Source organism: Hydractinia symbiolongicarpus, chromosome 13 (genome assembly GCF_029227915.1).
Source record: "Hydractinia symbiolongicarpus strain clone_291-10 chromosome 13, HSymV2.1, whole genome shotgun sequence".
Taxonomy (NCBI): domain Eukaryota; kingdom Metazoa; phylum Cnidaria; class Hydrozoa; order Anthoathecata; family Hydractiniidae; genus Hydractinia; species Hydractinia symbiolongicarpus.
The window spans coordinates 21,846,997-21,868,510 of NC_079887.1; the positions used below are offsets into that span (position 1 = coordinate 21,846,997).

At 35.9% G+C, this 21,514-nt stretch overlaps 3 protein-coding genes across 8 annotated transcripts in view; 2 read left to right on the plus strand and 1 right to left on the minus strand.

The window, feature by feature from the left end:
- Positions 1-17,049, minus strand: part of LOC130624313 (52 kDa repressor of the inhibitor of the protein kinase-like) — a 34,688-nt gene extending 17,639 nt beyond the window's left edge. For 4 of the 6 annotated variants that reach the window (XM_057439898.1, XM_057439897.1, XM_057439899.1 and 1 more), the window contains exon 1: positions 13,202-17,049. In XM_057439898.1, coding sequence (XP_057295881.1) covers positions 14,142-16,304 — 2,163 coding nt within the window. In that variant the 5' untranslated portion in view covers positions 16,305-17,049 and the 3' untranslated portion in view covers positions 13,202-14,141. Of the gene's footprint in view, positions 1-13,189 lie in introns of all 6 variants that reach the window. The other 2 variants (XM_057439896.1, XM_057439900.1) reach the window with 1 other exon arrangement.
- LOC130624317 (uncharacterized) lies at positions 617-1,712 on the plus strand. Its single transcript, XM_057439903.1, has 3 exons — positions 617-1,098; positions 1,179-1,314; positions 1,385-1,712. The coding sequence occupies exons 1-3, from the start codon at positions 849-851 to the stop codon at positions 1,602-1,604; spliced, it is 606 nt and encodes a 201-aa protein (XP_057295886.1). The 5' UTR covers positions 617-848; the 3' UTR covers positions 1,605-1,712.
- A 104-nt stretch (positions 17,050-17,153) lies between the features above and the next one.
- Positions 17,154-19,632, plus strand: LOC130624315 (piggyBac transposable element-derived protein 3-like). Its single transcript, XM_057439901.1, has 2 exons — positions 17,154-17,212; positions 17,536-19,632. Exons 1-2 carry the CDS (start codon positions 17,182-17,184, stop codon positions 19,353-19,355), a joined length of 1,851 nt encoding a protein of 616 aa, XP_057295884.1. The 5' UTR covers positions 17,154-17,181; the 3' UTR covers positions 19,356-19,632.
- Positions 19,633-21,514: the final 1,882 nt, after the last annotated feature.

Here is a 21,514-nt window from a genome sequence, read left to right on the forward strand (position 1 = left end):
GTCACGTGCACTATATTACGCACATTTTTTTTTATTCTCTACGTTTTTCTGTGATCAGCTTGTTTTTTATAAGAGAAAAAGTACTCTATGAGTGAGAAACTCTGTGTGTCTGTTTTTATCAGTGACTTCTTCTTGATTAGTATCCTCATCTCAGCTTTCCCAGCTGGAATCCGAGTCAGTACTTGGTTTAGTATTTCGCCTGATAGGCTCAAATTGAAATCCTACCACATTTTCCCTGCTGCTCATTTTTTTGTTTGTTTCACAACTTCTGGGTATTGCAATTGAATGATGATTACTCAACCGAAGTTAGTATTCATTTTCAAAGTTTCCTGAAATTTTCACGGGGTAAATATACTCATCACCAATAAATTTCACTAGTAAAGTTTGAGTAAAAAATTCCAATGCGGAAGATGATTTACGATATTCTAAGAGGGGACGTCAGAGCACTCACAGGTGAAGAAATTTATGAAACAATATGACGGATGGTTTACCTCGTGTCGGAGATGAATTTTTAAAGGGAATATGGCGTGAAAAATTATTTTTACATATATAAACCACTTTTCAAAGTCATAAAAGAATATCTAGTTCTTATGTTTTGAAGATAAACAAAAAACAAACAAACAACATAAAAAGTTTCACATGTTTACATTACAGTCGCCTTCTTCAACGAGGTCGTTTTAACGCGGTCAGAGATCTGGACAATCACATTAGTATGCGTAATTATGCGACTTACGTAAGCAATTGTATAGAAAAAAAAGTGAGCCCCCGTAAAAGTAGAAGGTTCTTTTTAGAAAAAATATGTAATGTTTTGAGAAAGTAAATAACAAACATTCATATTAAATTTTATCATGGATCAACCAACGGTACTTGGTTTTCAGTTTGAACCAGAATTTCAGGATGATGAAGAACATTCTGAACCTGAAGAATATTCTGATATTTCTTTGGATGATGCGAACTTGCGAGCTATTACAGCGGAGGGAGATAGGAAAGCTGGGGTCGATGGTTGGTGTACTTGTGGGCACTGCGTCGTATTGGATACGGAAAGAGAGTGCATATGCTGCCACGAGATAGACGAAATAAAATATTTCAAATTAGACGGTTTGCTTTAGTTTATTTCTATTTACAAAATAAACAGTGAAACAATTACACATACAATCTAGTACCCAAACCTTTTTTAGATTGCAGATGTATCACTGAGCACGATAGCTTTTCAAACGTTATGCTGGACAGGGGTGTTCTGTGGACTGCTTTGATATCGTTATATGACAGGGAAAATGCATCTTTACCATGTGATAGGGATAACGTACCTAGCCAGTAAGTAGAGTTATATAAGAACATGTAATATATTATATTATCCATAAATGAAATATATAACCTATTTTAGATCATATCGCTACGCATCGTACAGACAGTTTAGTTGGTTCATCCATACTAGGTTGGGACGAGGTGTGCGGAGAGTCATTCCTGCTTGTGTCGTTGCTAAAATAAGAACAGCCTTCCCTTCTGAAAGTGGTAATTACACTAGGTTTAGAGAGGGAGGAACGAATGTTCCCGAGATTGAAATGGTGTGGCAATTTGCAGCTCACGAAGACGAAAGCGACTAAACCGTTCATTAGTATACGTGTAAAATATCCATGTAAATAATATATGTATGAAAATAGTATGTAAATAATTATATAAGCTAAAAAAATAAAAAGTCACTACAGTTTTAATCTGCTATACTTAGCTGATTGCTCAATGATAACTTCACGGTCTTCTCTCTCTGATGGTGCTACAGTCAAACTGAGCTTACGTTTGCTGCGCTTTTCCGTGGTTACCTTTCTATTTTCTTCAACTCGTGTGATTATATTACCGAGTATGTCAACAAGGTATATCTGCGGGAATATCTGGTGTTGCATGTCCCAACTTGGATCAAAGCATTTTTCTTCAAAATGTTTTGAACAAACAAAGACCCTTTTAGGTAAATTTTTTCCCCGCAAAGCATGTATCCACTTTTTGCGCGTATCTTCATTTGAACTTTCTCGGGATTATTAGCCGTATGATTAGTACAACCTACAGCAGCACACCACGCCATTTTAAGAAATATCGAAAAAAAGTTTTTGAGCATAAATGTTTTTAAAATATATCGACGGGGGTTAAATTGTATAAAATAAATCTAAGTTTCTATTATAAATTATTAATAGGTTTAAGAACAAACTTCGCGTGCGGTGTGTGTGAAGAGGAAGGCTTCTGTATTTTCTATAAAATTGCTTACGTCACAGTAAATCGATTATGCTATATCGCACTTGATCGTGTTTTCATCAGAAACTATCATGGCGGTCGAAGAAGGCCACTCTCGTGGCGAAGGTTAAACTTTAAAGAACAAAATTGTGCGTAAGAATTACTTTTCAAGATATATTAATGCTGAATTATTGTTTCGTGCTATATGAAGTTTTTAAATGCAAATATTTATAAAACATGCTATATTCCCTTTAAATCTTTGAATAGGCATTATTAACTTATAAGTGCAAATTAAGGAAAAAAACTTAAGCGAATTTAGGTCAACTAAATTTTTGGTGTCAACTATGACGAAGTTTTCTCACCTGTCGCAAAGTACAGTTCTATTCGTACTGTACTAGCCATTGCCAATCAACTTGATTTAAACCTCCACCAAATGGATGTTAAAACAGCATTCCTAAATGGAGATCTCGAGGAAGAGATTTTCGTTAAGCAACCGTCGATTGCGAAAGAGTCTCTATCAGTTAGGGACAACTGCAAATTAGACTATTTCTCCTAAATAAGCTAGTAACTAAATTAGGAGATTTTTAATAGCTTAACTTAGAGAGAAAAGTCTATTTAGGAGATGAAATTTTTTAATCGACGATATCTTCGCAATCTTTGTTGGTCACGCGATTATTTTTACTGTACTACTTGCTGACTTAGTCATCTTTGCTTAGGTGAAATTTCATAGAATTTGCATGGCGGATATAAAATGTATACATGAAAACGTGCCCACCAACTAAACTCGTTTCCAATCGACTAGAAATTATATCTATGTGACTAGAACAAGGTCCGGGGCGAGATTGTCCAAATAGCTTATTTAGTCTATGATAGCGTAATTAGGACATCATAGCCTAACTAGTATATTATTTTCCCGCAAAAAAACTGAAGGTTTCGCGCCACAAGTTTCCTTTTTCATTATTATTGAACTTATTAGAAAGTAACATACACGTCTTAAAAAATGGCTAGTTTAGACAATGCTGAACGAAAGTTGTATGCTGATAGATACTGTGAGTATCGTACTCGCCAAGTTTGGCACAGAACATGAGTTTTTTATTGCGTTTTGTGTGATAAATGGTTATCATTTTCAAGTTAGACCTTTAATTGGTATGGAAATGCCAATGATACTAGTTCGGGAGCCAGAAAATGTATATGACAGCAATGCAATTAAATGATGATGAGGTGACAAAACAGCTAGCTCTAATGATATTTCTTGTCTAATGACAGCTGGTTCTACTATAGTTAGAGGTTGCAACCCTCTAGAGATTTTTCAAAGTCCATACATGAACTGAATCACGAACTTTTGGATATCGTCGTTAGAGAACGCACAGGAGAAACTGTTAGGCGCATAGCTGGGCGTACTGTTGGCTGAGTTCCAAAAGTTCACATTCCGTGCTTAGCTCTCGTTGGGGTCGGACGTATCTAAACGGTCCGGTCTTGGCGCGCTAAGTCGAAGAAAGAAAAAAGAAGACTAAAGCTTGAAGAGCTCCTGCTTTGACAGCTAAGTCCTTTTTGATTTATTATATATTGTATTGCCTTCTTGACTTCATTTATATCTTTTCATTTCTTTAATTTGTTGTTTTGTAAGTTTTTAAATTATTGTTTTTGTTAATAAATTGTTTTTATCCCAGTCAGTTTTTTATCCATCTATCTTGCTGTGTTGTGGGTTCCTGCTGCTCCTTCTGTGTAACATCGTAAGGAAATGGGCTTGCCTCAGATCCTGTAAACATAGTTTTGGAAGAGCACATAACCGTAGAATGATCTCTCTACGACTTAATTAGTAGCACTCTTATAGACTTGATACTTTCTAACAGTTCTTGTATTTCTAAACTGGTGTGATGGATTTAGGCATCAGTGATCACAATTTAGTTTATGTGATCAGAAAATTTAAAAGGCCAAAATTTGAACCTAAAACATGCAAGGTTCGTAGCTACAAGAACTTCAGTGAAGAGGCTTTTCTGAAGGACCTCAGGAATTTAGACTGGTCATATTTTAATAATTATGATGACCTTGATGAAGCATGTGAGAAACTGAATAAAAATGTTAAAACAGTGGCTGACAAACATGCCCCTTTCAAAACACATAGATTTTCTGGCCGTGTTGAGGCATGGGTCACTGATGAATTAATAATAGCCATCAAAGAAAGAGACTTCTTGAAACGGAAAACATCAAAAACAAAATCCATCATAGACTGGGAAGCTTTCAAACAAAAAAGGAACCAGGTAATAGGTCTCAAAAATCGACTTAAAAACGAGTACTATATAATGACGTTTTGCAGGACTTTCAAAAACGGCCAAAACAACTTTGGAAAACCCTAAAAAACTGGTTCCTGATAAGTCAGGCAATACTACCTCGATAAAACGAGTAGTCCAAAACGATGGTACAGAAACTTCTCACCCAAAAGAAATTTCCAACACATTCAATTCATTTTTTGTCAGTGTTGGTGCCAAACTAGCCTCTAAATTTTCTTCTGACACTACTAATGTTAATCCACCTGTTAGCGGACACGATTTTCGGTGGGCTCGTATTGAGACCAAAAGTGTCGAAAAAATAATTAGTTCACTAAAACTTAATAAAGCTACAGGCTTGGACGGAATTGGTTCACGACTGCTAAAAGCAGGTTCGTCAGTTTTACGTATTTTTTTATCAAGTCTTTTCAACAAATCTTTATGTACTGGTTATGTACCTATATGTTGGAAGACTAAAAGGGTCTCGCCTATTTTTAAAAGTGGCAATAAAACAGATCCTACTAATTATCGGCCTATCTCCATTTTGCCAATTCCTATGAAAATTTTTGAAAAGTTAGTGCATGAGCAAATGTCTCATTTTATTTCTGAGCACAACTTCCTGAATCACAGACAGTCCGGATTTCTAAAACTCTTTTCCACAGAAACTGCAGTAGTCGATGTCTCTGATTTTATTCTTACTGAGCTCGACCAACATAACTTTGTTTGTGCTGTGCTCATTGACCTTAAAAAAGCTTTTGACACTGTTGATCATAAAATTTTCTTAAAAAAACTATGGTGTTTTGGCATCAGAGATGCTGCCTTTGACTGGTTCGAGTCCTACTTAACGGGCCGAATGCAGCTGGCTCTTGTAAACGACACAGGATCAGATCTGCTTCATGAAGACGCTTTTGGGGTGCCGCAGGAATCTGTGTTGGGGCCCCTGCTCTTTCTTTTGTATATTGATGACTTAAAATCTGTCATCAATTCAAACTACCACCATCTATATGCAGATGATACAATAATTATTTCGTCTTATAAAAACTTGGATACCCTTGTCTCCCAGGTCGAGTTAGAACTTTCGCAAGTCGACCTCTGGCTGAATAATAACAAAATGACTATTAATACGGACAAAACTGAAACAATCTTTTTCGGCAACCACAGCCAGTTAAAAAAAGTTGAGAACAAAACTATCAACTATACGGGTATTCCTTTGAAGAGGAGCGAAAAAGTTAAATATCTTGGGGTAACATTTGATCAAAAAATGCAATGGGAAAAGCACATTAATGACATAAATAGAAAAATACTAATTAAATATTCTAAAATTAGAACCATTGCATCCTGTTTAACACCTCACACAAAAAACCTTTTAATTAATGCACTTTTCATGCCATATTTCAACTACTGCTCCTCGGCATGGGCTTGTGCCACCCAAGGTAGATTAGGAAAACTAGAAAAACGATTAAAATGTGTCCGTACCTTTCTTGGGAAAGAGAGGGAATATTCAATGAATAATTTACTTATCAAAAACGATGCCATATTAGTTTTCAAAGCCATGAATCACATTGCTCCTGATTACATGCGCTCAAAATTCCTTTTGACAAAAAACTGTCATAATCATCAAACAAGAGGAGCTTCGAAAAACAGGTTCACACTTCCCTTGGTCAACACGGAATTTGGCAAAAAAGCCTTCCCATTTAGAGCTGCAAAAGTGTGGAATAATCTTCCAGACCAAGTGACCTGTGATGGAAGTCTGCTTTCGTTTAAGACTTCCATCTCTAATGTATTTGGCAAATTCTAATGGAGATCACTTTTTAACTTTTTAACTTTTGTTTTTTATTCTTTTTCTTTTCAATTTTCACAGATTATAAATGTTACTATGTTTGATTGAGCTGAGGCAGTCTAAGGTTTATCATTTTTTGTTTCTTTTTTGTTCTAGTGGCCCCCAGTGGAAACAATCCACTAACTTTAGGTTTTTGTGATTTTCTGGGCTAGCCACTTTAAATATTTATTATTATTATTATTATTATTATTATTATTATTATTATTATTATTATTATTTAGTTATTGCTGGGATACTTTCACCAGCTATTGACAGTGGAAAAATTCGTCAGGCTACAGCGTTTTATACAGGTGGCATGTTACACGGGGACCATCCAACATTAGGAAAAGGACCTAAGTTAGAGTGCATGTATTGTTTTGAAACAGACAGTTGTGACACTGTAACTAACGTAATTTCTGAAATAGGAAGAGTGGCACAAGTAACAACACTGTAATTATTGAGTTTTATTGAATTTTATTAGGTATAAACATAAAATGGCAAATATATTTGACGAAAATCTAAACCTAGTCAAAGTAAACAACGCAAATAAAAGAAGAGTGGCTGAACCTGGGTTTAGTGATGGAAAAAAAAGAAAAAGTGGGACAGAGTTTGTTGTGGACCAGGCAGCACGTAGTGACTGCTGCTACAAAAGACGGAATGGCATACTAAACAGTATGTCGTTGTTAAAGTTGTGTACAGGTGATGATGTCACTGTTGACTTTCAACACGCAGTATCGAAAGCTTCTTTTATTTCATGGATAGAGTGTTTATTTTTGGGAGTTAAGTTTGTAATATTTTGTAATGGTGTGATATTAGGGTTTATAGTTATGGTCGGTTTAGGTGTAGTAGTGATATCAGAGTTTGTTTTTTTGCAATTTTTTTTCACCTTTCTATATGTCCTGCAGCTGTTGGAAATGTATTATTTTCATTGTTTTTTACAAGACATTCGTTACATTTCCGAAGACTGTGTTTAGTTTTGTTGTTTTCTTCCACTTTATCCCATTTATCACTCCCGTAATTCTTAATATATCCCAGTTTCTCTCGATAGGGCCACTTTTTTTTACGCAGGAAGAGAAGCAAGTTAGAAATTTGACTGAAAAAGTACTTTTCTTCAATTTTTCCAGATGAGGAAATTGTTCCATAAACTTGGAATATCGTGTTGCCTTTTCTTCAATTTTCAAACTATTTAATACTGCAGCTCTCATGAAATTACATGAAAAATATAAGGCCATTGTTGAGCTTATTTGACGCTATATAGTTGCTTGTTTACATATTCATTCTTCGACAAGCTTCCCGGTGACGCGGGGCTGTCAAAAAAAGCTAAGTCGCGTTGATTTCGATTGTAGTATCCGAGTACGAGCGGCTCGAAGCAAATGTCAATTTTTTTCTTCAGGGTCTAAACACCAGATACGTGGAACAAACCTTGTGCCTTATCTTTTCCTAAGACTCCAATAAAACATAGAAAAGTATGGAAAGCTCCATTTTTCTAGTTTTTCGCCCATCGGCTGCGCGTAGAAAATTACCAACTTTAGGACTGGCCTTAACTCGCCCGAGCATGCAAATCGGAAAAGTTGCTCACAAATACTATGATTCACGCAAATTTATACCCGTTTTTCGTTGTTTAATGTTTTTTTAGTTGTTACTGTGGCAGACATAAAGCTACCAACGCAATCAAGAAAACGTGGCAAACCAAGTGGTGACTCAACGTGTACGATTGGACTTCCCAAATTCAAAAAGTCTGCTGGTCCAATTCCTTTCGTTCGAATGCACCCGAAAGAAAAGGAAAGAGGTAATTTTAAATCTAAACATACTTGCTATATGTTTGTGATGTTATAAAATAAGTTTAAAACGAGGACTTCTTTTTTCCTTGTTTTAATTCTTTTAATGCCCATTTTTTCAAAGAGATGCTGTCGTGGTTCACTTCGCAAAAGAATGCTGACCTGGCTATCCAAGAAGAATGCCTGATTAGCCATGCCATGGTACAAGAGAAAGAAGTTCAGCATCCTGGAATCGGTGATGATTTCAATTTCAATCTCATTAAAAGGTACTTCTCGCCATCGGGATGGAAAGCTGCGACTTGCGCAATCAACACTTAAAGAAAGCACCTAAAACAAAACATTGGTTTTGCCGTTACTGCAGAGGAAGCCATTAAATCAATGTAAAAAATTGTAAATTGTAGAATGTAAAACTTATTTGACAATGACATATACCATTCAATCAGCTTCGCGTTCTTTATGTTTATCTTGACTGTTCCCACCTCGTGTCGTTGCGTACGCACTTTAACAATTGTAAATATCGTATCATATATTACGTACAAATAGCGCTACGCACTATTAATACGCACTTTACGTACGAATAGCGGATGAACATATACGTACGCACTATAATAAAGTGCGTACGAATATAAACTCCGTATTTTTAAATGGGAGATTTTTTTTAAAAATACGCACCCAGAAGCGCAATATGCGCCATGAATATTTTATTAGTCTTTTCTTCATTTAATCAAAAGGACAACACTGATTCTTTTGTTTTAGAGCCTGGGATCTAAATTTACCATAGATTGGCTCACATGCATTCAAAAAACATTTTCTTTTTCTTTTAAACGCGAACGAAACAAGATCAAAATGTCAAAGACAGTAAGTAATTCGAAAACATGTTTGCCTAATATAGAAGCAACCACCGTGATTAAAATTTAAAATTGTCAAACACTTTCTAACAAGTCTCGTTTCTGAATTTTCTTTTACATTCATTAGGCTAAAAAATCGATCAAAAAGTGGACTGAGGAAGACCTGGCAAGCGCGTTATCTGAGGTCGAAAACGGAATCTCGTCTATCCGAGCAACAGCTAAAAAATACGGAGTAAACGAAGCCACAATTCGCCTAAGAAAAAGAAATAAAAAGGAAAATAAACAATTCGTAGGGTCTGGCCGAAAACCCACCCTTACTGAAGCAACTGAATCGGAATTAGCTGAAGTAATCCGCGTCCTATGCTGCCTCGGATTTAGTCCTACACGAGACCAAGTCAAAAATCTTGTCAAAGAATATGTGGAGGCAAGAAAAATGAAAACCCCTTTCGCTGAAAACCGCCCTGGGAAGGAATGGCTAAGATTGTTTATGGAACGAAACATGCTTTCCCTAAAAAAAGGCAACAATGATCTGCAGTGCGCGTAAGGCCGTGACAGCAAATCCTTTCGTTGTGCATGACTTTTACGACATGCTTGAAAAAATCGTTAAAGAAAAAAAATTTCCACCCAACCAAATCTGGAACTGTGACGAATCTGGATTTCCAACAGATCCGAAAAGGTGCAAAGTGGTCAGCAAAAGTGGCGAAGTCGCATATCGAGTAACACCAGGTGCTGGTCGGGAAAATACAACAACCTTAGCTGCTGTGAACGCAGCTGGACAAGCATTACCACCACTTGTTGTTTTCCCAGGAAAAAATCATCAGGAGTCTTGGTTCTCACCTGAAAGTAAGTCCCACACAGTAAATACAATTCTTAATTGTCACCCAATCTTCTGCTCCCCTTTCCCTCCTACACTATTTTTTATGTATCCGCTGTCTAAAACATTATTTGGATCTTGTTAGGTATGCCAGGTACACTGTATGGTTGCTCAGATAATGGTTGGATGACCACTGATGTGTTTGGCGAATGGTTTAAACACTTTTGCAGAGTAGTAACAGATCGGCCACTTTTGCTTCTCTTTGACGGCCATTTGTTGCATGTGTCTGCCAGTCTTATCTTAAAAGCCATGGAGGAAGATGTGACAATCATGAAATTTCCACCGCATGTGACAGATCTTCTACAACCGTTAGATGTAGCATGTTTTGGTCCCCTGAAGAGAGAATGGGAACGTGTCTTAAATGAATGGTGTGTTTCTTACGGTGGTAAGCGTCCTCTTCGAAAAGCTGACTTTGTGGAGAAACTTGGACAGTGTTGACAAACCGCACTTACTGAAGATAACATAAAAGCAGGATTTAGACGAACAGGTATAATAATACATATTTTATTTTACAAAAACGTCATTAAGTGAAACTGCTTCTCCTCTTGTGAAATGTGGAAAAGTACATTCAACTTGTTTTTAATCTAGGTATATTTCCGATCGACAGAACGAAGTACCCGGAGAAAAGATTTGACCCACGGTTACTTAAAAGATATAAAAAGATGGTGCGAAATGGGAAAACCAGAGGACGTTATGGAAGAACTTGCTCGCGCTTCAAATACGCCGAAAAAAATAAAAGAGCCAACGAATGTAAATGCGGCGACAACGCCAACGCAATCAATCGACACCACACAATCGCCGCTTCTTGCTAACGCTTCTTCAGCATCCTTTATTGACGCTCCTTCAACTGCAAGCACCAATCAATCGACGCCAATACTTCGTATACAGGAACCATGCGGGATATTTCACTTTTTAAGGTCCACGATGTAATAGCTGGTCCTTTGGAGGTGTATCCAGAGCGAGGAAACAAATGGAGTGTTCCTGGTTATCCAAGCATCGAAATGTTTTTTAATAGAGTGAAAAAGATAGACAGAAAACAATTGATTATGATCGATATGTAATATGTGTGTCAAAGTTAAAACACTATTTCCTCGTCAAATGACTGCATTTTTAACTTCTTTGTTTCCCAAAACTGAGATTTTTATTATCATAACTGTTTATTTTGTTACCTATAACAAGAAAAAACAATTTCAAACACAAAACAAGTGATTTAATCAAGAAAAACTAGAATATCGACCGTGCGTAGTTTTCAATTGGAAGCGCGTATTTGTTTTATTATTTGACCAGTTAAATATCCGCTCAACCGGAATAAAGTACGCATGCGAATTTTTTTAACAACAACCGGCGTATTTTCTAATGGCAAGGGAAGTTGAAAGATACGCAATGTTTTTCTCAACTTAAAGGAGTAATACAAGACGGAGGCAAATTCTAATAATTGGAATCTTAAAGTAACTAAACTGCTTGCGTTTTAAAATATTATTTATTTTTGGTTAGCGATTTTAAACACATTTATGCTTTAAATTTCCGTAAATGCGTATTTATTACCAGACTTGACTATAAATCGTATTACTTTATGCGATGTATCCTCAAAGCTATTTGATTCCGAAATGTGCTCCAAGAATGAAGCAGACTCAAGAAAACGTCAGCTATTCGTAACACCTGTAGAAAAGCCAGGTAGAGAAACAACCATCGAACTATCTACAAAGTATTCGTGACTTAAATAATACTTAAAATTTATATATAATTTTAATCCAATTCTTCTTTTTCCCTCAATGCCCATACAATGGCAATTTCGGGTATGGGTTCACCATCTTTATATCCAACATAAACTCCGCTCGGCTCAGGAAACACGTCTCTTATTTTATTGACAACACAACTAGGTATCACTCGACGAACTCCTCTCCCTATCCTATTATGCACCCACCAAGTAAACTGTCTATAACTTGCGTACCTATAAGTCCTGAAAATATAAAATAGTGCTTATATTTACTTTATATATTTAATTCTGTAATTATGTTAAAATAATTCTGTAATTATGTTAAAAATATTTACTTGTTGGTTACGTTTTCTCGTCGTGGTAGATGACTCTCATTTGTGTCATGCATTCCTACCAATGCGGTCCATAAAACTTCCTACAAAAGTATGATGCTGTGGAAGTTTTTATGTTCTGTAATGCAGTTATCTAAAAATGAGTATGATTTTCACAATAGCGGAATCGCAATACTGACATGTGCCTATAAATCGCATATCAAAACTCACCGATCAAATTAAAAATATTCGCAGATTCTAACTCGCAACAGCAAAGACACTCCGCTTCGCTCGGCATTTCCTTACATTTTCCACACTTTCACCAAATGCTCACAGCAGCATCAACACGTGAAGCGACTGTTGAAATATGTGACGCTCACTTGCTATCTTTTATTTAGTTGTGAACCGGTGGTTCTATTATTTTATGTTAGAACTGTCACGTGCATTATATTACGCACATTTTTTTTATTCTCTACGTTTTTCTGTGTTCAGCTTGTTTTTTATAAGAGAAAAAGTACTCTATGAGTGAGAAACTCTGTGTGTCTGTTTTATCAGGTTATGGGACCAGACACTTTTTAATGTTATATCGAGTACTGAAATAATTTTGTTTTGTTGAATTTGATTTTTGACAATGGCAACTGAAGACGCCACTTTCAAAATTGAGAAGCTAATTGCTGAAAATTATCATTCATGGAAATTCAACATGAAAATGTCAGGGGCGGATACAGGATTTTTTTCTCCTTAGGCGGATTTGCGAAGCGAAGCGAAGCCCACGCGCAATTTTTGCGTAGCAAAAATTGCGCGTGATAAAACAGCTGGGGGTTTCGGGGGGCGCTGTAAGCCCCCCAAGTGGGGTCTGGGGAGAAGCTTTAGCTTATTTATCTATTTCAGCACTCAAAAATGCAGCAGACAGGACCTTCACATGTCCATTTCTTATATGTTATTGGAAAAAAAAACAACCATAAAATTCATAAATAAAAGCCAAATAATGTTTTCAGAAAAATTAAGGCTAAAATTAGCCAGCCAGCAAAATTTCTTCTTTCTTCCAGATTCACATCCAGATAAATGAAATCGAAAAATAACATTTTTTAAAGATTAGAGGATTAAATTAATAATCCAGTCAAAATCTTCTTTCTTCATTCAAAATCTTCTTTCTTCTTTCTTCCAGCTTGCACATCAGGTAATATAACCAACCATGAACAAAATGAATCTGTCATGAAATGAGTCAAATTGATCAATTGTCAAAACCAACCAATGAATAAATGAATGAACAACAATCAAAACTGAAAATTTTAAACTAAATTTCAGTAGACCAGGTCAACATGAAGCATAAAAAAACATACTCCCTTATATACCAACTTACTTACCTACTTCCCTTACCTACTTACTATACCTACTTCCCTTACCTACTTCCCTTACCTACTTACTATACCTACTTCCCTTACCTACTTCCCTTACCTACTTACTATACCTACTTCCCTTGCTTACCTACTTTCCTTACCTACTTCCCTTACCTACTTACTATTATCATTGCATTAGGGAAATACTCGCACCACCAGGCTGACTTAAGACAAGTATTATCATTGCAGCTAGCTGTTTTGTTACCTTAACTTAAAGTATAACCGTCTTTAGACAAGTATTATCATTGCAGCTAGCTGTTTTGTTACCTTATTAACTGAATATTATTTATACTACTATCATGGATGTATACAGAATTTATGAAATAGCCTAAATCTTATCAATCACATCTAAAAAATTTAACAATCAGATGAAAAGAAAAAGGGCGAGGGGAGGGGGGAGAGAGAGAAAAAGAGCAGAGAGGTAAAAAAGATAACGGGGTGGGGGGGTAACATGGTAAGTACTATCTATTAACATTTCTTTATCATTAGTTATATATCTCAAAACATGTCATGTCTTAAAATTTTAGTCTTCTGTTATCAATGGAAAATTTATTTATAACTTCATTTATATCAACGTTTATTTCTTTATGGATGTGGAGAAGAGCTAAGCCATTTAGTCTATCGTTAGACATAGTACTGCGGTTATAATTTTTTAATCGTCGTAGTGCAGAAAAGGACCTTTCACATTCACATGAGGTGACTGGTAATGTGCCTAAAATTCTTAGGGCCACAGTTATATTTTCAAAGCCAGGAAAATGAATAATTTAAGTGTAGAGGAAACATTATCTGGTGCATCAAATTTGTACGAAGTCCAATATTCTTCCCACAAGTCCATTTCAGCTTCAATAGCTAAAGAATTAGGCATGTCTTCTTCGTAAAACTGAACAAAATTTCTGAAGTTATCCTTTCAAGATTTTTGGTGATGGTGATGGTAAAGAAGAGAAATCATGTTGGATGGAATTACTGCAAGACCAGCATAAGCTGCTAAGGAACTAGGTTCAAATCGTTTACTAAGTTCAGTGCTTAGGTGATCTAGAATTGGAATTGTTAAGCTGCGCAGGTAGTAACTAGATATAGTATCAGCTGATACATTACTTCTATGTACCTGCCGAGAACAAACTCTAGGTCTATTTTCTTGCACACGGACTGTAGACGCTAGGGAAACAGCCTCTTTGTACCAATTGTTGTGATAATCATTTGCAGAAGCTCTTATAGTTAAGGACATATTTTTAAGACTTTGTATAAGATGCAAGCTCGATAAAAGGTCAATAGTTTTTCCTTGTAAAATCTTTGTAACTGGCAACAATAAGTCCATTACTGACCGTGTTACAACTAGTGAAACAATAAAATCAAAATTAGTAACAAGATGCAGAAGGGAGGTAGCTTTTGTAGAAGTATCACGGTTACATTTCTTATCAAGATTCATACTCATGTCCTCCAAAGTGTATACAATTGCAACAAATAATTCCTGAAAAATATCTAAGCCAATTATCCGTTCAATCCATCTAGTCCGACAAACATCAATTAACTTTTTCTTTTTAGCTTCAGGACAATGTCGTAAAATATTTGCCTCTAGGAGCTGTTGCCTAACTTGAGACAGGTTGAAAAAATAGGACAATTCCTTTACTCTTTCTAGGGTATTTTTAACAGATTGGATGGAGCATGAGCCACAAACACTTAAATTTAAACGATGGCTGTGACAGTGAGTGTATATAGCCTTCCTATTTATTCTTAAAATGTGAGCTGACAGTCCATTTATATGTCCAGAAACAGACCCTGCCCCATCATATCCTTGCCCACGACAATTTAAAATATCCAAAGATAAATCTTTGGAAACACATTTTAGCAGAACTGAGGCTAAATCTTTTCCTGCTAACCCTTCCTCACAATAAATATATCTTATAAAATCCTCCCTAATATCACAACTGCTGTCCACAAAACGTAAAACCAGAGACATTTGTTCCTTATTAGAACAATCAGCTGCCTCATCTGCAATTATGGAAAAAAACTTATTTCTTTTAATCTCGTTGACAATAGTGTCAGATATCACTGAACCACAACATGATATCAAAGCATTTTGAGACGTTTTCGAGATGTATGTGGCATTCTTACTGGCAGATTGTAAATGTTCTTTTAATACATTGTCTCCTGCACGTACCCTAAAGTTTAAAAGTTCACGAAAATTTCCAGCCCCCCCTTGCGAGTATTCCCCTATTTTTGGTTGTGAATCAGGACCATCTCTGTGGCCACGCAAAGCTATGCCAATTCGCCCACACAAAATAGTTGTATCAATGATTGGAATCAGTTTTTGCCTGTTATCGTTAATACTTTTCTGTAAATTTTGGTCAATCAATGTGTCAATTGATGGCCTTGCCCCAGACATATTATCAATAAAAGAATTGAAGAGAAGAGAAGTATTTACATGTAAACCCTGCTTAGACGAACAATGACGTTTAAAAGAAGGTACTGCATCTGGCCAATGTTTTTGAGGTTCAGAAAAAAGTTTGGTGACCTTATAAGATTTACTGGGAAATCTGTCTCCAAATAGGACACAAGGAAGACAAAATGCACCATCCATAGTAGGCGAATATGCCAGCCATGAAAAATCAGAAAGCCATTTATACTGAAATTTCCTGTTACTGACAGGGAAATTGTAAGTGTTATCTGGAATGAATAAATTTGTAATAAGTTTACGAATATCACTTTCCTTTAATTTAGCAACTTTTTTTCGAAAAGATCCAACATCATTTTCACAAACATAAACCATTTCAGGTTCTGTACTATCAACAGTGGAACAATTTTTGGAAATTGTGCTAATACTGGAAGTTATAGCAGGTGATTCATATGTTTTAACTATAGGTTTTGTTAAGAAATTAAGTTTTGTCTGTAATTTACCACCTACACACATATTACCGTCAGTAAATACTTTTTTAGGAAAACATAATTTAAGTGATTGATCAGTCTTTCGTTTTAAAGAAGAATGAACGAGAGGCACGAAATGGTTGGACTGAAATTTTGAAGATAACATAAGGCCTTCATAAAAAAACATTATGTGTAGATCAGCCTTCATTGAAACATGCTTACGGGAATTATTTTTTGGTTCATACAGACCTTAAACTTTTCCTCTCCAATATCAGGGTAATATGAGAATATAATTCTCCCTGTAACTGAGGACAAAGCTAAAAGGCAAAGGAAACTTGACCAGTTTTTGTCATTTAAATTTAAGACAGCTTCCTCTTTTATAAGCTCTTCCCCCTCTTTATTGCTGTCACAAGCAACATGGGAAACACAGAAAAATAGAATATTTTTCAGAGAACTGAAAGAACCTCTCTGCTCTTGAAAGATGGAAGAAAATAGAGGATGATTGGAATAAAAATTTGGGAAGAGAAAAAGTTCCAACGATACCAGAAGTCGTAGCAAGTCCACCAACATATTGTTACTTCCCAAACACAAGGATGCTGAACTGTATAAACAATTTCCAGAAGCTTCAGATCTACAAAAGTGAACATAAAAAATTTGTTCACTTCACTCTACTGCAAATCTACAACAAGAATAACAGCTGGCTCTATTATTGTCATTAAATAGTCTCGATGACCCAAATAGAAACTTTTTGTTTATTGTAGTGAACCCCCTTTTGTTTATTGTTTAAAAGCTTAATAGCGCTTTGTCACCACAATACAATTAATTTATTTTTAAACATTCCTTAGGGATTATCAACAAAAGTAAAAATAGATAGTTACCTCAAAGCGACGAATGCTTTCTCTTTTGCATACCCAGGAATAAAATGTTCAACACTGAAATTTCTGCTTTATCTCTGGTCACACTATCTAATTTTAAGCTAAATAAACTTGATATACGGGTTCTCTGGATAGTTCTTAGTAAGTTAAACCAAGGTTTAAATAAAATTTCATAATTCCCGTTTCTGAATACTTTCATATGTTTACAAGATGGCGTCCGGCAGCAAATCTCAAGGTCCATGTAAGTAAACATGTTTAAAATCATATTTAATTTGATGCTACGAAGCTGAATAAATTCATACAGTTTATTTGTAGGTTGTTTATGTCTAGGAACAAGTTTTTTACAAGTTTTTCTCTATAATTTCTTCATAAACTCCAGATTTTAGACTGTATCATATATGATACACTATGCAAAAAAAGAATATTAGCTAGCTATTTGCCTAAAAACGTGATTTCTTTTATTATCTTTATTTGATGCCCATACACACAAATAGCCTTTATAGTGAGTATATTTGATGTGTTTAGCATAGTAATTCATTTCTAGATTATTATTTTTATTTTTAGCAATTGGCGTAAGATCATTTTATGGGCGAAAACCTGTCGGCGTTAACCGAGTACAACCATTTGTAAATGTTAGGGGTATTCCTGAACCAAACGAATCTTCTGATGACGATCTTGATTCAGACAGCGAAAATGAATATTACAATGCTGCAAACCAACAAGATTTAATAATTGAGTCAACGTCATCAGAATATGATGACTCATCAAGTGACAGCGATGACAATTTGGCACTGAGTTCGATTGAGGCTACCTCGAAAAAAACAGCGACGGATGCAAAAAAAACAACTGCTGCTGCAAAAAAAAAGATACCGATTAATTGGAAGAAAAAGAATCTTGAAGTAAAGGAGAACTATGAGTTTAAAGTTGACTACCAAAATGAACTAGATGATGATTTGGAGGGTCTTGGATCAGAGCTTTCGTATTTTTTCTACCTTTTCCCAAAAGATTTGATCGAAGATATTGCACGCCAAACTGTTTTATATTCAGTTCAATCACGTCCAGAAAAACCTGTTGATATCACAGAAGGTGACATTCAGAAATTTATTGCGTGTGTTTTATATATGTCAATCGTCAAGTTACCGAGTACTCGAGATTACTGGTCGTCCTCGATCGGTATTCCCCAAGTAGCAAAAGTGATGACAGTCAACCGCTTTGAAGAAATAAAACGTTTTATTCATTTTAGTGATAATGCTACTGCTGATAAAACTGACAAAATAAATAAAATTCGCCCACTGGTTAACAAATTAAATGAGCAACTTCGAACAATACCTATTGAAGAAAGTTTAGCTGTTGACGAACAGATTGTCCCCTTCAAAGGGCGGCATTCCATCAAACAATATAACCCTAAGAAACCACATAAATGGGGCTTCAAAGTTTTCGTTTTGAGTGGCGTTTCAGGCTTTAGTTATAATTTTGAAGTTTTTACTGGTAGAGCAGATAATGTATGTGCCCAAAATGAGCCTGATCTTGGTGCAAGCAGTAACGTTGTCGTACGATTAGCACGAGTTATTCCTGAAAACTGTAATTACAAACTTTATGTTGATAATTGGTTCAATAGTATTCCACTAAACGTGTATATGTATACAAAAGGTATACAAATGGTAGGGACAGTTCGTCGTAACCGAATAGGAAAATGTCCAGTATCGTCAGATAAAGAAATAAAAAAGAAAGGTCGCGGAACTCATGAAGAACGTGTCGCAACAATAGATGATGTTGATGTCTGCGTTGTCTCGTGGTTTGATAATAAGGTGGTAACCCTGCTATCTAATTTTGTTGGTAGCGAACCAACAAGATATGTCAAGAGGTTTTCAAAAAAAGAAAACAAACATATCGAGATACCGTGCCCAAACCTTGTTACGATTTATAACAAAGATATGGGAGGCGTAGACTTTTTAGATTCGCTTTTAGGGTATTACCGCAACAAAATCCGGTCGAAAAAGTGGTATCACAGAATTTTCTTCCACTTAATTGATATGATGGTAGTCAATGCTTGGATTTTATGGAGAAACCAAGATCCAAATGTGCCTTTAGTAAAGTTCAAACTAGCTGTTGCTGATTTATTGTGCCATTACCAGAAAACTCCAAATAGAAAGCGTGGTCGACCATCAATTGATAATGGCGTTGACCGTCTGGGACCTAAAACACCAATGCCCCATCAGGAGGTTCGTACCGATAAATTTGCTCACTGGCCTGTATTCAATGATTCTCGCACTCGCTGCAAATACCAGAAATGCTCTACATTAACCTATGTATGTTGTGAGAAATGTAATGTCGCTTTATGTTTAAATAAGGACAGGAATTGTTTTAAGAAATTCCATACATGATTTTAACAGAGTGCTTGAGTGGAGTAACATTTACTAATTATAATATTTATACTGTATAATATATGTTTTGATCTTCGATTGACATAACTTTTCCATTTATTTTTACCCGTTTTCCACCTTGTGCTGCCAACTGGCCACCAGCAGGTGGTGTTCACCAATTCTGACATTTGGTCCTTTTAGGAAAAAAATTTGAAATGATAAAATTTTCAATTCATATACGAGTTTGAGGCAATTTTTGGCCTTTTTTAGCTTTTAAAACACTTTTTTCCCAAAAATTTTTTTGGTGTTTTAATAACTTTTTGTGCATAATGTATCATATATCAATTGATTATGTCAGCAAATTTCTTTTTTTTTGCAAATTATGATTTAAATATGTTTTTAGTTGGTTAAAATAAATGAAATAACATAGGTTTCATAAAAAAAAAAATCATGCAAAAAGGGGTTAACAACTTTTTCTCAATCTTTCTCCAATGATCTAATGTTCCAAAATGAGGAAACTCTGTTATTTTATCTTTCAATATCTTATAAAGACTTTTACATTCGCAAATATCATTGCTTTTTACAGCAAGCACAACCCGATCGCGCAAGCTCCCATCAGAAGACATGTTGGATCAGAAAGAACTTCAGAATTGCAGTTGGCCGAAGCTGGCCGAACCCATTAAACAGACCGGCTACCGCGAGGCAATAACTATAGGAAGAGTAAATTATTCCTACGCACCCATCGTCTAATATCAATCTTTCTTTCACCGTAAATTTCGACTAAAGAGAGTCCAAAAGTCCACACTTCGGCGAGATTCTTTTTACGTCACAAATTCTTTTGTTTTAACCAGAGTCCAAAAGTCCACACCTCGGCGAGATTTTTCTCGACGTCATAATTCTTTTGTGTTTCTTTTGTTTAAGAGAGTCCAAAAGTCCACACCTCGGCAGCCGCCGAAATCGACTGTTTTTACGGCAGAAAACAAAGGAATCGAGAGAAACAAAGTCAGCGAAATGCGGCAAAATGTAGTTCGACTACCGTAAGAACCATAGTACTTCGGCAAAGAACATCGAAGGAGAGTCGAGCCTCGGCAAACACTCCTGAGTGGAGATAAGAATATTACCTCGGATCCTGGGCGCAAAGGAATCTTATTAAACGCTTATAATAAAAATTATGCGTTGCTTTAAATCAATTTCTATATTTAGATACACATGATTTTCTCATTGGCAAAATTTCTCCTTAGGCGAGTGCCGAAGTGGCCGAAGTCTAAATCCGCCCCCGAATGTATTTAATCGGAAAAGATCTTTGGGAGATTGTAACCGGTGATGAAACCATAGAGGATGATATGCAGGAGGCTGAGAAACGTCGAATCAAGAAACGCGAGAACCAAGCGTTTGCCGCCATTTGTTTGGGAATTTCAACAAACTTACAAATTTACGTTCGCTCCACGAAATCGGCTAAGGAAGCATGGGAAAATCTTGAAAAACATTTTCAGCAAAAAACACTTTCAAAAAGGATTTTCTATCGGAGAAAATTATATTCAGCAAAGATGGCTAGAGGTCAAAATATGACTGAACACATAAACAACATTAAGACATTGTCAGAACACCTGGAAGCGATTGATGATGCTGTTGCAGAAAAGGACCTAGTTATTCTTCTTATTAGTAGTTTACCCGAAGAGTATAACTATTTAATAACGGCGCCTGAAACAATTGCTGAGGACAATCTAACCTGGGCTTATGTGAGGGACAGGCTTATTCACGAAAGCGAAAAGAAAAAGCCTGCTGAAGCTGAAACTTCTGGTGATGCCCTTTTTTCGTCAAAGCCCAACAAAAAGAAATCCGGTAAATGTCATTACTGCAAGAAACCAGGACATTATGCTCGTGACTGTTTTAAGAAGAAAAGTGACCAGAAGAAAGAAAACGCAAATCTCGCTAACGATGATCACGATAATGAACTAGCTCTGAAATCCTCTGAAGGAAACGAGGATGAGTGGTGGATTGACTCTGGTGCTTCTTCTCACATGACCCATAATTTGAAAAGCTTAAGAGACTATTCCAGTTTTGAAACGCCTATAAAGGTAAAACTCGCCGATGATCACGTGCTGAATGCTTTCGGGAAAGGAAATGTACATTTGACCATTTTGAGCAAAAATGAAAAGGTCAAAACTGTGCTACATGAC